General features: G+C 37.5%; 2 protein-coding genes across 2 annotated transcripts; both read left to right on the top strand.

The window, feature by feature from the left end:
• Positions 1 to 44: 44 nt before the first annotated feature.
• On the top strand, positions 45 to 4,075 carry LOC138329313 (uncharacterized). The gene has a single exon (XM_069276217.1). It carries the CDS (start codon positions 84 to 86, stop codon positions 2,247 to 2,249), a length of 2,166 nt encoding a protein of 721 aa, XP_069132318.1. The 5' UTR covers positions 45 to 83; the 3' UTR covers positions 2,250 to 4,075.
• Positions 4,076 to 6,908: 2,833 nt separating this feature from the next.
• On the top strand, positions 6,909 to 12,936 carry LOC138329312 (uncharacterized). Its single transcript, XM_069276215.1, has one exon. The coding sequence runs from the start codon at positions 7,427 to 7,429 to the stop codon at positions 10,277 to 10,279; it is 2,853 nt and encodes a 950-aa protein (XP_069132316.1). The 5' UTR covers positions 6,909 to 7,426; the 3' UTR covers positions 10,280 to 12,936.
• Positions 12,937 to 13,994: the final 1,058 nt, after the last annotated feature.

The following is a 13,994-nucleotide window of genomic DNA, read 5'->3' as shown; positions in this document are numbered from 1 at the left end:
TATAAGCGCCCGAGGAGTTCCGATAAATCAAGATATGTTCCGAACTTCTACTTTCGTTTTGACCCGGAAGCTAAATTTTAATCATGGATCCAGACACGCGATCAGAACAGCTGAAAGAATGTTTTCGATCGATCGAAGTACTTGTCAAACAATTTACTGGAATAAGTGAAAACCTTGATAACACAGTAAAGGAAGTTAAATCCACTGTTATCACTCTTCAGGACCACGTGAAAGACCTACTACAACTTGCAAAGAAGTCTGCCTCCATTGCCTGTGTTTCACCGGGAAGTTTGACGGACAGAAAATTTCTTGGTGAGGGCCATTTTGGAATGGTGTTTGAATGTAAACTGAATGGAACTAGAGTTGCTGTGAAAACGTTAAAAGAACAGGCTAAAAATAAATTCCGTGAGTCAGATCTTCTTCGATATCTTAGTCATGACAACATTGTGGCATACCGTGGAATGGGTTACATGACCAATAAGGAGATAGAAGAACTAATGTCCAATCAAGCTGACTACTTACCCCTGGATGAGGGAGATCAGCATATGTTCCTAGTGATGGAGTTCATGTCTAAGAACCTGTTTCAGTACATCCGGGATATGGAAACCCATGAGAGGCATGGTCTTACAGAAAGTCAGACATGGAGTGTAGGAAAGCAGATAACAAGTGCTTTAGCCTATCTCCACTCTCTAGATGTGGTTCATCGGGATCTGAAACCAGACAATATCCTCATAGAGGTCGGACCTAATCGCATCTTAGTAAAAGTAGCAGACTTTGGACTGGCTTGGTACGACAGTGCAGAAGAAACTAATGATGTCCGACCTTCAGGATCATCATCTCAGCAGGGCAGCTCATACAACTTGAATATCCGATGGGGGGCACCAGAGTTTTCCAGATGTGGGATGAAGGAATATAATATCAAGGATTACCAAAGAGGAGACATGTACTCCTTTGGATTGGTGCTGACTTATACACTTACCGGAGTGAAAGCTTTAGCCAGTATCTCATCATCACGTCTTTCGTCATCAGAATCTGAAAGTGAACTGGATGTTGACCCAGTAGAATTGCCAAAATCATTGGAAGGAAATCTTCGTACAATTATTGAAGCATGTGTACAACAAGATCCAGAAGCAAGAAAGAGTGCCAGTGATCTCATGGCGGAATATTTTTCTGTGGATAAGAATCCCTATAAGATTGATCCAACACAAGTGGAGTTTTTCTCCTGTGGGTTCCTTGAGAAAACTGATATATATGTAGCAGATTCCTACACAGAAGAAGGAGATTCAGCTTTAGGCTTCTTTGAATCTGGGGCCCAAAAACGACCACAAGGTTATGACCACAAAGACTTGATTTGTAAGATAGAAACAAGCCATGCACCTTATCGCGATCCCCATGAACATTGGACAGAAGAGGAAACGGGTCAGTATCAGGACTATCTGGAGAAGTATCTGAAAATGGCCAAGAAAAAGGAGATAGACAACAATCCAACAACAGCACTGAAAAATTTAGTGTTAGCAAGGCCAGGAGAAGATGAAAAGCAAACCATTGATCTCTTCTTTAAGGAATCTGACTATTGTCATCATCGCAGCATGCGACAAATGTGGATGTCCCTGTCTTCATCAGAGAAGAACAGGGAAGTACCCTATAAAGGAGATGTTCATCCATACTTCAGCAATTCTTTTGGGCTGCATGTTGCTATTCTTACCAATGAAGGTCCAGACAAGCCTCAGAAATTTGTTTTTCCTCAGAGAGCAAGAAGAAAGGGTATGTCAAGCCCGGGTAACTTTACATGTGGTGCTGTAGAGAGCGTATCCAAACCTGACTATGTAAATGTCAAAGGGGAAACTTATGTCAACCTTCTAAACACTGCTGCTCGAGGATTGATGGAGGAGATAGGTCTAGAACTATCTGGAGACGACTTGGATGCCATTTGCCTGACAACAATATATCTCAAATTTGACTTTCATGAGTGGGGCATGTGTGGATTTGTCGACCTGAAGGATGAGAGGATTTCTGAACAGCACCGCCTAAGTGCTGAAAACATTAAAGCCCGATTCACAAGTGGGCCTAAGGACAAGTTCGAGCATCAGACCTTGACCTTCGTGGATTTCCAGTTGGAGCCGATGGTGGAGTTTGTATCCAAGAATCATGAGAACTTTGCCAGTTCAGCCAAACTGGTGGTGGTCAAAGTGTTAGAAGCCTTCTTTGGGAGTGATAAAGTACACCAGAAATTTAACCAGGATATGTAGGTGGTTCAGAAAGTTAAATAACAAAGTCAGTTGATTTGGAATATAACTTTGTTACCATAGAGGCCAGGGTCTCACAACATACAAGTGTTCATGTTCATTGATAGGTCATACTGTGGTGACCTTCTGGATTAATTATTGTATCACTTTGTCTGGAGTTATTTCATACCAGGAAGACCATCAAATTTAGTAATAACTATGTTGTGGAAAAATTTCGTGCATGATGTCACCTGACTAAACAAATAGCCTTTAACTTACGGTATGTAAAGATCGTGTTAAGGTCATGAGATTGGTACAAATTATGAATTTCTCCGTTGTCAATTTTAAATGCTACTATTGAACAGTAAAAATTGATTTCTTCCTTAAATTTTCAATTCCATTTGGTAATTATAAAAGGGCTTTAAATAATTAGAGGTGAGAGAGACACCACAGAGATTAACTTTTTTCCTGTTTTCAAAGAGTAAGGACGTACTTAGGTCAACCTAATGTTCTTAAATTACCTTTAAGTGCTCAATTCCGTCTTTGCATAGTACAGTGTTAGCTCCCTTGTGGGTAGGTATCGATTGTTACGTCTTTATTTTGTAAGCGCAATTCAAGTCGCTTTCTCAGAAAAGTATGACGTTTTGCTCACAAACACATGACGTCACAATCAATACCTACCCACAAGGGAAGATAACTCTGTAATATGCAAATATAGAATATCCAACCCGAAATGTTGCTTATTACTGCAAAAAAAATACCTGTGATAACTGCCAATATCATCCATTTCCGACACCATTTGTTAATGATTCTATTATTAGTGTGCTACATAATGTGTGATTTAATCTTAAATGTTGTACTGTTAACCACTTTATTTACCCAAGATGCATATTCACCAGACAAAATGAACTCAAACTCAAATGTTTCATGAAATTGAATAATTGCTTATAATTCAATTTTCTTTATTTTCATACTAAACTGTCTTTCTGCACTGATGTTGCACATTATTTGGAAAAAGAATTTATTGAAAAATTAATTGAATCCTGTATTAAAAAATTCAATTCTAAGCATTGATGTCAAAGTTTTTTGTATTCAATGCATAGAAATTGTCTATAACAATTTACATTATTGTCACTCAGTTAAATAGCTATATTGATCACAAATTTATGTTTATGTGAATATATTGAAAGTAATGGAGACACGAAATTGGTATGCAAAAATATCACATTGTTTTTCTTATGTTGAAAATTAGAATTTATTCCTTCATGCCCAAAACAAAGGAATATCCTTTTTGTTCCTGTAAGTGTGTGGAAAAAGGTTATGTGAGTAAATATTGCCACAGTTACATTTATATCCATTGTACCATATTTTATACCTCACTTTGAGTTTTATTATCATTTTAGCTAGGCATTATTATAGTTCTGGCAATTTTGATTTTTATGGTTTTGATGAATATACATTGCTCTGTCCCTATCAGTACAATACTCTTGTTAATTTAATATCAGTTTTACTGTACATGATTCTACTACATTTACATAGTATTTATTTATATTTCTTAATAATATGTTGACATAATCACAATGTCTCCTAATCCGGTGACATACATATCTGTGGATGCTCATGTTCATATGACTGTAAACTCATGTCATATATACATAGATTATGTAGTTATATGCAGGAATAGGTTTGAATATGAACCACTTTTCTTCGGTTGTGTGAACATTTATATTTTTGCATGTAGTAATTTAGTTTGCTTCATGAAAAGTTATTTGTTTGTTATGCAAAGTTTTAAGAAAGATGAGCTATTTACACAATTCAAACGCTCCATTTAGTAAAAGATTTCAATTTCCTGCCATAGTTAGACTTGTGAATTATTTTACAGAATGTGTTTGTCTACCTTGAGTTTTTACCATGCACCAACACCATTTCATATTTCCATGCATACAATATACTGTATTTGATGAATAAATGCCATATCCCTATTAGCACCCCTTGCCCCTTTTCCTGGTCTCATTTGAGTTCCCTTACCTTGAATATTAAAATCATTATTAATTCCACAATACAATAAACATACATTGTACATGTATATGGTAGTGTGTATATTATACTCCTGTTTGAATGGTTCCTGGTATTTGCACTATATTTCCTCCATCTGCAACATATTACTTTTTATGACATCTGACCCAAAGGGTCAGGATGACCTAATGCCATCATATATTGTCCATGGTCGTGTGCCGTCCACAGTGTGTAAACTTTTCATTCACGACTTCTTCGCAATACCATAAAAAGCCTACAGTGGCCTTAGGTATTTCATGTTGATATTCGGCATGTAGCATGCTTGGATGGAGGACTACCAATTTTGTTGAATGACCCTGACCATCTTCCCACGTCACAGGGCTTGAATAGAATAACATCTTAACTCCACTTCTTCTCAATAAACAAAAAGCCTAGGGTACCTCATCCTCGATACTCCAGGGGTTCCGATCACTTACGATCTCTACACCCCTGGACTATCTCATCGTAAAACTGGAGGCAACAGAACAGAACAGGTAATTTAGTCCTTTGATGTACATCAAAAGAGCCGTATAACGGTACACTGTGGTTGACTATGTGGCTTTGAAGTTGGGCGTCGCTCTCTCTGTAGTCTTCAAAGGAAATCTTTGCTGGTCTGTGATTGGTCAAATATTTTCAGCTGAGCTGCCTTCAATTTCACTATGAGATAGTCCAGGGGTGTAGAGATCGTAAGTGATCGGAACCCCTGGAGTATCGAGGATGAAGCCCTGGAGTATCTAGGATGAGGGTACCTATATTGTACTTATACAATCTTTAACGACTTAATACATACAACACTTTATTTCTACTTTTATGTTGTATTGTATGTACAGTCAGATGATTGTTTAGGCCCATTAGACATCTTGTTTTTAGGTTATTACATTACACACAGGGATCTGAGAATTAGTTACAGATTATATAATTATGGACCCACCAGACACAGGGATCTGAGAATTAGTTACAGATTATATAATCATGGACCCACCAGACACAGGGATCTGAGAATTAGTATAATTATGGACCCACCAGACACAGGGATCTGAGAATTAGTTACAGATTATATAATCATGGACCCACCAGACACAGGGATCTGAGAATTAGTTACAGATTATATAATCATGGACCCACCAGAGTGCCCTAAGACCATTTTCAGACGTATAAGAGGTCTAGATTAAAAAAACGATAAAAATCATACTTTACATGGTACTATAAAGTATGATTTCTATCGTTTTTTAATCTAGACCTCTTAAACATCTAAAAATGGTCTTAGGGCACTCTGGTGGGTCCATGATTATATAATCTGTAACTAATTCCCAGATCCCTGTGCATTTGCAACGAGCCATGACAATCAAGAGGCATCTATACAAGCCAATACAGGCTTCCTTTTGATTTAGATTTCAACAATAGTTTTGAGCTTTGCTTAATATACTAAAGTTATCAAGTTCTCAAAGTATAAGTTATTAAAGATATTCTTTTCTGAATTATTTCAAATCTGTTCATAAGCAGTATTCATTGATTAATTCTTGGAATTAAGTTACTTTACTTTGATAACACAAAAACCTCCATAGCTTATAGTCTTATACAACACTGGAAAGATAGCAAAAGAATAATATTACGTACATGTTTCCTAAGAACGAAATTATGAAAATACGCGGGACCCACCAGAGTGCTCTAAGACCAGTTTTAGGCGATTTGACTCTAAAACGTTTAAAAATGGTCTTGGGGCATTCTGGTGGGTCAATAATTATGTAAACTGTTTTTCTCAGATCCCTGTGATATTACTGATCCAGTTTCGATATTAGCAAAATTATTGCCTTTCGCCCTTGAAATAGATATTAGAAAATCTGGCCTGGATTTTCAGAAATTCGTCACTTTTTTCGAAATTGGAAACAAGCATGTGTGAAGGCGGTAATTGTCCCCTCTCCATTCACTTCTAGGACCGCTTCCCGATACTATATGGTCAAGGGTCATTACTCTTATTATCATGGTAATATATGCAAGCTTTTAGAACTTCCCCCTATATATGTTATCTTATTTTTGTCAGTTATAGTTCCACTTTTGATTATGTCAGGAATATATTAAGTATGTAACATGGCCCCTCACTACTGGCGGTAAAAAAAACTATTAACCATAGCACTAAATAAGTTTGTTTCCCAAATCTTCAACCAAAAGTTTTTAGCACGCTGGTAAGTCAAAGACTCAATATAGACTAATATACAGAGACCTATGCTTCAAAACGGTTTTCAAAAATGTAAATGTCTAGTACGTAGCTTAAACCCTGGACTCGATTTTAGGACTCGAAGATTTTGTTCATTAGACAATGTTTCTGTATTGTCTCCTATTGTTAAGTGATGGTGAAAGACTAGATCATATTTAAATATATGTCACAAATGTAGTGTGATTTGTCCAAATGTAAATATCTTTAGGTTGTCTCTATCCACGTTTTAGAAAGTTTCAATAAACATACCCTTGTTTCTAATGAAATATGAGCTACACGGGAGTTTTCTTACGGTGGATCCTAAATTTAGACAGCTTGTAGCTAAAAGAAAGGTATACGTCAGAGTAGGTGTGCTATTTTAGTATCAATTACGACGGCAGCTCTGCATGGTTTTTTGAGAGTATTTTTATTTACTGAATCTTTCTTTTGCTATAAGGGAAATCGGGGAAGACAAGGAAGTAGATGAAAAGTTTCAGTTTCGTTTTGCATATGTATGTAACGTAAATGTCTAGTTTGGAGATCAAACAATCAAGATCTATATCATTTACTAGATGATAGTCTAATGGAGAAGGATTACATTCGATCTATTATGTTGTGTGAAACTGCCATCAACATACGTTGAAGTGCGGAAATATTTCTACGGGATAAGCATGTATTGTCTAACCTACTATATACAATATATGTGATGTATTGAGTGAGTATTGCATAGAATATACGTGTACTGAGTTACTGAAAGATTCGCGGATTCTAGAGATCAACATGTAAAACAGATACGTATGTATATATATTCATGTAAACACCCAAGGCCTGTAAGACTTGGACTTCCAATAACCGACGTATATTTTCAGTGACTTTGTGTCTTATCTGTCGCATATGACGTTAAATTTGAAAAATGCAATCACAACAACATATCATGTCCGAGGACTAAAACATGAATGTTAACGAACGGGAGACTCGCGTGGGCGCCAATCTGTATAAATTACGAAACGTATTGGATAATATTCGGGAGTTATGTCCCTTCAACGACAATTTGTCCATACATCTATCAACTGGCGAGTATCTTCTGGACGAGTTGCAGACTCAGACACACGAATTGCTTTTAATGCTAAAACTCGTCCCGAAGCCCACCACACCGGCCCTCATTGATCCAAATCGGCTATCTGAGTGGGGGCTAAAAGGTGAAGGAAACTTCGGTAAAGTATACGAATGTCGCCTCCAGGGGGCAAGAGTAGCGGTGAAAGTCTTGAAGGATCGTGCCAGTTCGTCATTTTTGGAATGCCACCTTCTCCGAGAGCTTCACCATGACAATATTGTTGCTTTCCGGGGGATGGGCTTGTTGCCGGATCACCACATCGCTAACTCCATCCGAAGCCATTCAGAAACAGATTACGGGGAAACCGTTACTTTTGGGCCGACTGCTTGTGGCCATGCTCTGTCGCAACCACGTATCGATAGTGGTGTTTCCATGGCTAGCCCAACACACGCTTCGTCTACAGAACCAACCATTCCTTCTGATAGCGATCTAGACACGGGTGGAGGAATGTATTTATCGGGAGACTTGTCCGCGAAACAAGATCCTAGCGGTGGTTTGACCGACAGTTTAATGAACCTCGACGCAAGGGGATACATCGACGAAATTTCCATTTCAAAAATGGCGCCATTAAAATGCGAAGTAATCACAAGGAACCAAAGTTCTGGAAATCCATCACCGGATTTTCAAATGGCAAATACTGGTTACTTGCAACATCAAGAGGCGGAGAATCTTGTCAATGTCTCCAGTGCTTCATCGTTGCAGTCTGGAAAGTTTGGAAGTTTAAAGGAATCATCAGTTTGGGATGCAACCAGGCGTCAAGCAAGACATGCTCTTCCCTCCAGGATTCCTAAATCACAACCAAATCGAAGACGTTCGTGTTTGAATCCAAAACGGAAATCACTAACCCGACAAGTGTTTGCAAACAAAGACATTGCAATTTTCATCGTAATGGAGTATGTGGACCTGAACTTGTTGAAGTATTTGCACATGGCTGAGAGTCCAATCAGTTATGCTCACGCTTGGGATATTTCCATGCAAATATTCCATGCTGTTTCTTACCTTCATTCTAACGACATTGCGCATCGAGACTTGAAACCAGACAACATTCTTCTCGAGGTAGGGCCTGGGAGGTTAAGGGTCAAGGTTGCTGATTTCGGACTCGCATTGGCATGTGACGTTGAAAATTTGGCACTGTCTTCCCTATGTAAGTATGGCCTAGTTGAAACTCCCCGACGCGGTTATGTACATGTGCGATGGGGAGCACCAGAATTGGTGTTCAGGTGCGAAACTGGGCATCCACTCGGTCTACAGGATTACAAACGTGCTGATGTGTACTCGTTCGGGCTGGTCACCTGCTTTGCAATAACTGGTGTGAAGGCTATATCCAAGCTCTCAACAGGGCAGCTAGTGTCTGTCGTACAGAGAGGCAGAAGAATAGAGAAATATAAGGTACATGTAGATCAATGGAATGAACAAGACACCTGTGCCAGCGAACCACAAACGTCGAACTGGAATGGTGAAGACACGGCTAAGAAAGCCATTAACGAAAGGCATATTGGTGAGTTTGTATCTCTTCCGGACGATTTGAATGGTCCTCTCCTACACGTCGTTGAAATGTGCTTGAAGAATAACCCTTCGCAAAGACCGACAGCGGAAGAGCTTCGTTCTCTTTACTTTGTGTCGGATAAAAATCCTTATGAAAGTGACCCCGCCACTGCACAGTTTTTCTCTTTTGGATTTTTAACAAACACAAACATATTTGTTGCTGACTCGCTCTGCCAAGGGTCGCAAGGATTCTATAACACAGGGATTCGTAGCTCCGGATATGATCATTCACAGCTAATATGCGAGATAGAAACCAGTGACACACAACTTGTTGATTTCCCAGATTGGTGGAGCATGGAACATATAGACACGTTCATGTGCACAACCGACAAATACAAGACCTTAGCGGAAAACAAGGAGATCGACAACAATGCATTAGCTGCTCTGAAGAAGCTTACTGTTTCTAGGTCTGGAGTTTGTGAAGATCAACATGTGGAACTTCACTTTCAGGAGTCACTGTACTGCCACCACCGAACTATGCGAGATATTTGGATGTCTTTTTCGGATAAAGACAAAGAAAAATCTGTTCCCTGCATGAGTGTTGTCAACCCATTGTTCAGTAACTCGTTTGGTCTTCACGTTGCTGTTATAACCAACGAAGGTCCCGGAAGCCCTCAAACTTTTGTCTTTGCACAGAGGTCGAAAAGATCAGGAATGCCCAGTCAAGGGATGTTCACGTGTGGTATAGTGGAGAGTGTGTCTCTGATCGACAAATGTCGATATAAAGGTCGGTATTGTGTCGACCTGGTCCATACAGCTGCCAGAGGTTTGCTGGAGGAGATTGGACTTGAGCTTACAGGAAGTGATTTGGATGCCATTTGTTTGACGACAATATATCTCAAATATGATTCTCATGAGTGGGGACTCTGTGGTTTTGTCGATTTGAAGAATGATAAGATAGCCGAACAGCACCGTCTAAGTGCCGAAAATATCAAGGCCCGCTTCACGAGCGGACCAAAGGACAAGTTCGAACACCAGACATTGACTTTTGTAGACTTCCGACTTGATTCGATGGTCAGGTTTGTGTCGCAGAACCACGATAATTTCGCCAGTTCATCAAAACTGGTAGTGGTTAAGGTCCTCGAATCTTTCTTTGGAACTCAGAAGGTCGAAAGAGCTTTTCAGAACGCTGATGGACATTATTAACTTGGGAAAGATGAAGTACTTTTTGTATGATTAAAGAATTCTCACATCCTCGATACTCCAGTGGTTCCGATCACTTACGATCTCTACACCCCTGGACTATCTCATATTAAAACTGGAGGCAACAGAACAGATATTTAGGTCAGTCAATGTACTTAAGTTACTGGTAGACTATCTACTTGTGAACGAAATTCGCGTCGTTTTCTCTAGTATTCTCACTCGTCAGTCACAATAATAATCTACCCGCAAGGGCAGATAGCTTTTTATCCCGCCTCAGACAAGAATCTTGTATTCCTATTGGTAAAAATGACGTCACGTGATATCCAATATATAGTCGTATTAGGTTAGTAGAAATCGTATCAGGTTTGGACGATAGAGTTATCGTTCTTTGCTCCTAACGTCATTAGCAACAATATGACGGTCAAGTAACGCTTCGCGACGACGGCAGTCAAAAGATCTGGAGATAAAATGTTTGAATGATAGCGCTGATGACTACTTTCAAAGCAAACCGAAATCGGCAACACTTATTTAGGATTATTTAACAGAAATGGGCCATGACAACGCATTCGAGTCTTCAATGAGGTGAAAATTGTTTAAGTTTGAGTCGTTTTGGTTTCCGTACATAATGCATTTTGCAGTTAGGCCTACTTCATTGAAAGGGTCTTCGACGGGATAAATTCGTTACACAGTTTGTTAGTGACCTAATACGGAAAAATATTGGGTCTAAAATAAACATGTATAAGGCTCGGCTTCACCTCGCCCGATACAATGTTCTATTTTAGACCCAATATTTCTCCGTATTATGTCACTAACAAACTGTGTAACTAATAGTATTGTGCAAATACAGAATGTCAATAAGTGCAGGGGAAGAGGTGCTTAATTATGTTTTAGCTTAACATCTAATTCTTTTGATGACATATATTTTATTATCTTACATGCGTGTTTTTGTAATATGATTGAACTTTATTAAAGTCCCATTATATATATATATATATATATGTTTTCACAGGAATATATATGCTCATTCGGCAAATTTGGGTACTTTGTGACGATATTTTTTTCACAAAAACATAATGGAACCTTAAACGAGTTCAACATACGTAATTTGATGTGAATACGAATAGCATATCCAATTGTTTAAGCAGTTTGATACATTTCATATTAGGTAGTCATGAGAGTAATTTATGGCATTAATAATATATATTAAAGATGCTCCGGCCACCGCCGACGGACCATAAACGATACTCATAATTTGAACTATAATTGGTGTTAAATCGTGTATATGTATGTCTAAATACCACACAAAAATGCCTTTGGTGCATAGGCAATCAGTTCTTCATTCCATATATGATATAGTGCCACGGAATTTTTTCGGGATGCAAAAAATTATTTTTGATATTTTTATCTTGAAGTGAAATGAGAATACCAAACTATTCAATGATGGGATTGATGTAAAGTTAGTAACTTTTGTAACCGAAGAAAAATACTAAATCGCCTGCTCCTGTATTTGATAGAGATAAAAATACCATTTGTCAGTGGTGGAGCATCTTTAGAAAGTTTTTTTTATACCCACGTCGTTTTGGAATCTCGAAAGCCCTGTATTTCGTTTCTATACTGTACGCACTGTTTTTCCAGTCTTGATGATAGCTTCAAGCTAATATGACTGTCCTTAATAAATGTTCATTATTCACTTTCTGGTTTGCGCATGCAAAGAGAGAGTTGTTAAAAACAATAAAATGATAAAAAAAAGTCTATCCTTTGTAGTCCGTTCATTTCCTTCCTATTACGTTTATATTTATATGGCATACAAATCCATTCCTTAGAAAACCTCATATTCAGGTCAGATCTTTTCTTTTGTAAGAATTAGCAAGATAACCCTACTAAATTCTCACATCACTATATAATGATATAGTCGTAATTCGTAAATCAAGATTAGCGAGGTAACCCCACTAAATCTCTAGAAGTTCTTTTGTTCTTGTTATAGACTATGTTGATCCAGTTGTAGTTGACTAATAACAATTAGGATGGAATTTCAGCTCCATGTTCTTCCAGTGGTCATACAAACTGCTTTTGAAACTATTTAAGACTTTTGATTCCACCACTTTGTTAGGTAATGTATTCCAATCATGCACCACTCTATTGGAAAAACAATTTTTTCTACAATTCAAATGGCAATATATGTAATATATTATCAGACTCGGATTTGACGTTTCTGTCTACAGAGACAATTGTGCGACGACACTTAATTGTGTCTTCAGACGATGTTGATGACATGGCCTATGACATGGCTGAACCAGCCTGGGTACAGCTTCACGAGCATTCCTTAACTTTACATATAAAATTCCCCATAGGAAAGAATTGAAATTAAGGGAAAATAATAGGTTAATTAAGGAGCCTTCCTTAAAGTGTACACGGAATGGAAATTGATATTAAGATGTGTTATTCTGTTTGATCTCCTGACAAGAATGTTGAAAACCGCATCAAAATCGGCCGCTTCAGTACCGAGATACCGCCCTCCGAAGTGCTCGATTTTTACCTGTATATCAACTGCTGATTTGGGGAATAACCGGATGTGACGTCACGAGGACAACGGCAGTGAGGTGTTTGGTAGTAGGGTTATAACACAAAGGTGGACATATATGTATTCCTAAAATTGGGTTACGAGAATTTTACAGATATATATACAATAAACAGTTATGGTGACGATTTAATTATATATAAAATAGGTAATATTGCAACTGAAATCATGCTAAATACATAAGTAGATTAGCGGAAATTTTAAGTTATTTATGTTTCTGGTATAAGCTAGGTGTACCTTGTGTAAAAACTTTTGAGTAGAGATCTTATCTCTGTTTTAACAGCTTACTAAATTATCAAACCTGGGGAATATTCAATATTAATAATGTCATATAAAAAGAGACGAATTCGAAAAATGATGGTCATATAATTATCTATTTGAATATGTTTCTGTATAAATAAAAATTCACTTGGCCTATGGATTTCAAGAATCAGCATAACGAAAAGAAAAGTTGTTAATTGTATTTCATAGTTCAATACACGTAAATATCATAGACATAAATTGGGAGGGGGAGTTAATAAAACAAAAATAAACCACTTGAGAAATTGAATTTGAAATACATAATTCATTTATAGCTGTAACGAGTCTATCTTCCTTTTATAGCTACATGTACATGTATGAGAACAACTGTTATTTTAACAATATTCAACAGTACATTTATTGGTCATATAGGTTATCATTATTAGTATTATATAATGATCGATATTGACCAAAATTCACAAAGAATTGGATATCCAAAATCTAGCAACTACCAGAAATATCAAAATTCTGACATTGTGCATCATATTTGCATTGTTCTTTCTCGACATGCCATTTGTAAATAATTTTGTAGTTTCTGTTATAAAAATACATATACATATAACTAGAAATATATATATACGAGACAAATGCATACATTGGTCATTCTGAAATATACAATTATGTATACATCTAGTGATTTAAACACTTGTTATATGTTATGTTCGAACGGTATATTTTACTGTAAGCCATGTATTTTTAAGTGTAAACAAATATGACATTATACATCAATTAAATGATGGTCCATCGCTAACTTACCTGTGATCTTACTTTTGACACCTGGCGTGAGCTAATCAACGAAGCGTGACAGGTCACTAAACACCTTTCTTACGTAATCTGGTT

The sequence above is a fragment of the Argopecten irradians genome, chromosome 8, assembly GCF_041381155.1.
Source record: "Argopecten irradians isolate NY chromosome 8, Ai_NY, whole genome shotgun sequence".
In the NCBI taxonomy this organism is placed as follows: domain Eukaryota; kingdom Metazoa; phylum Mollusca; class Bivalvia; order Pectinida; family Pectinidae; genus Argopecten; species Argopecten irradians.
Note: the sequence above shows the minus strand (reverse complement) of the source record. Positions and strands in the feature narration are given on the sequence as shown.

Bases quoted from the DNA above. Each gene is read 5' to 3' on its own strand.
- LOC138329313 (XM_069276217.1), top strand. From the start codon at position 84: ATGGATCCAGACACGCGATCAGAACAGCTGAAAGAATGTTTTCGATCG.
- LOC138329312 (XM_069276215.1), top strand. From the start codon at position 7,427: ATGAATGTTAACGAACGGGAGACTCGCGTGGGCGCCAATCTGTATAAA.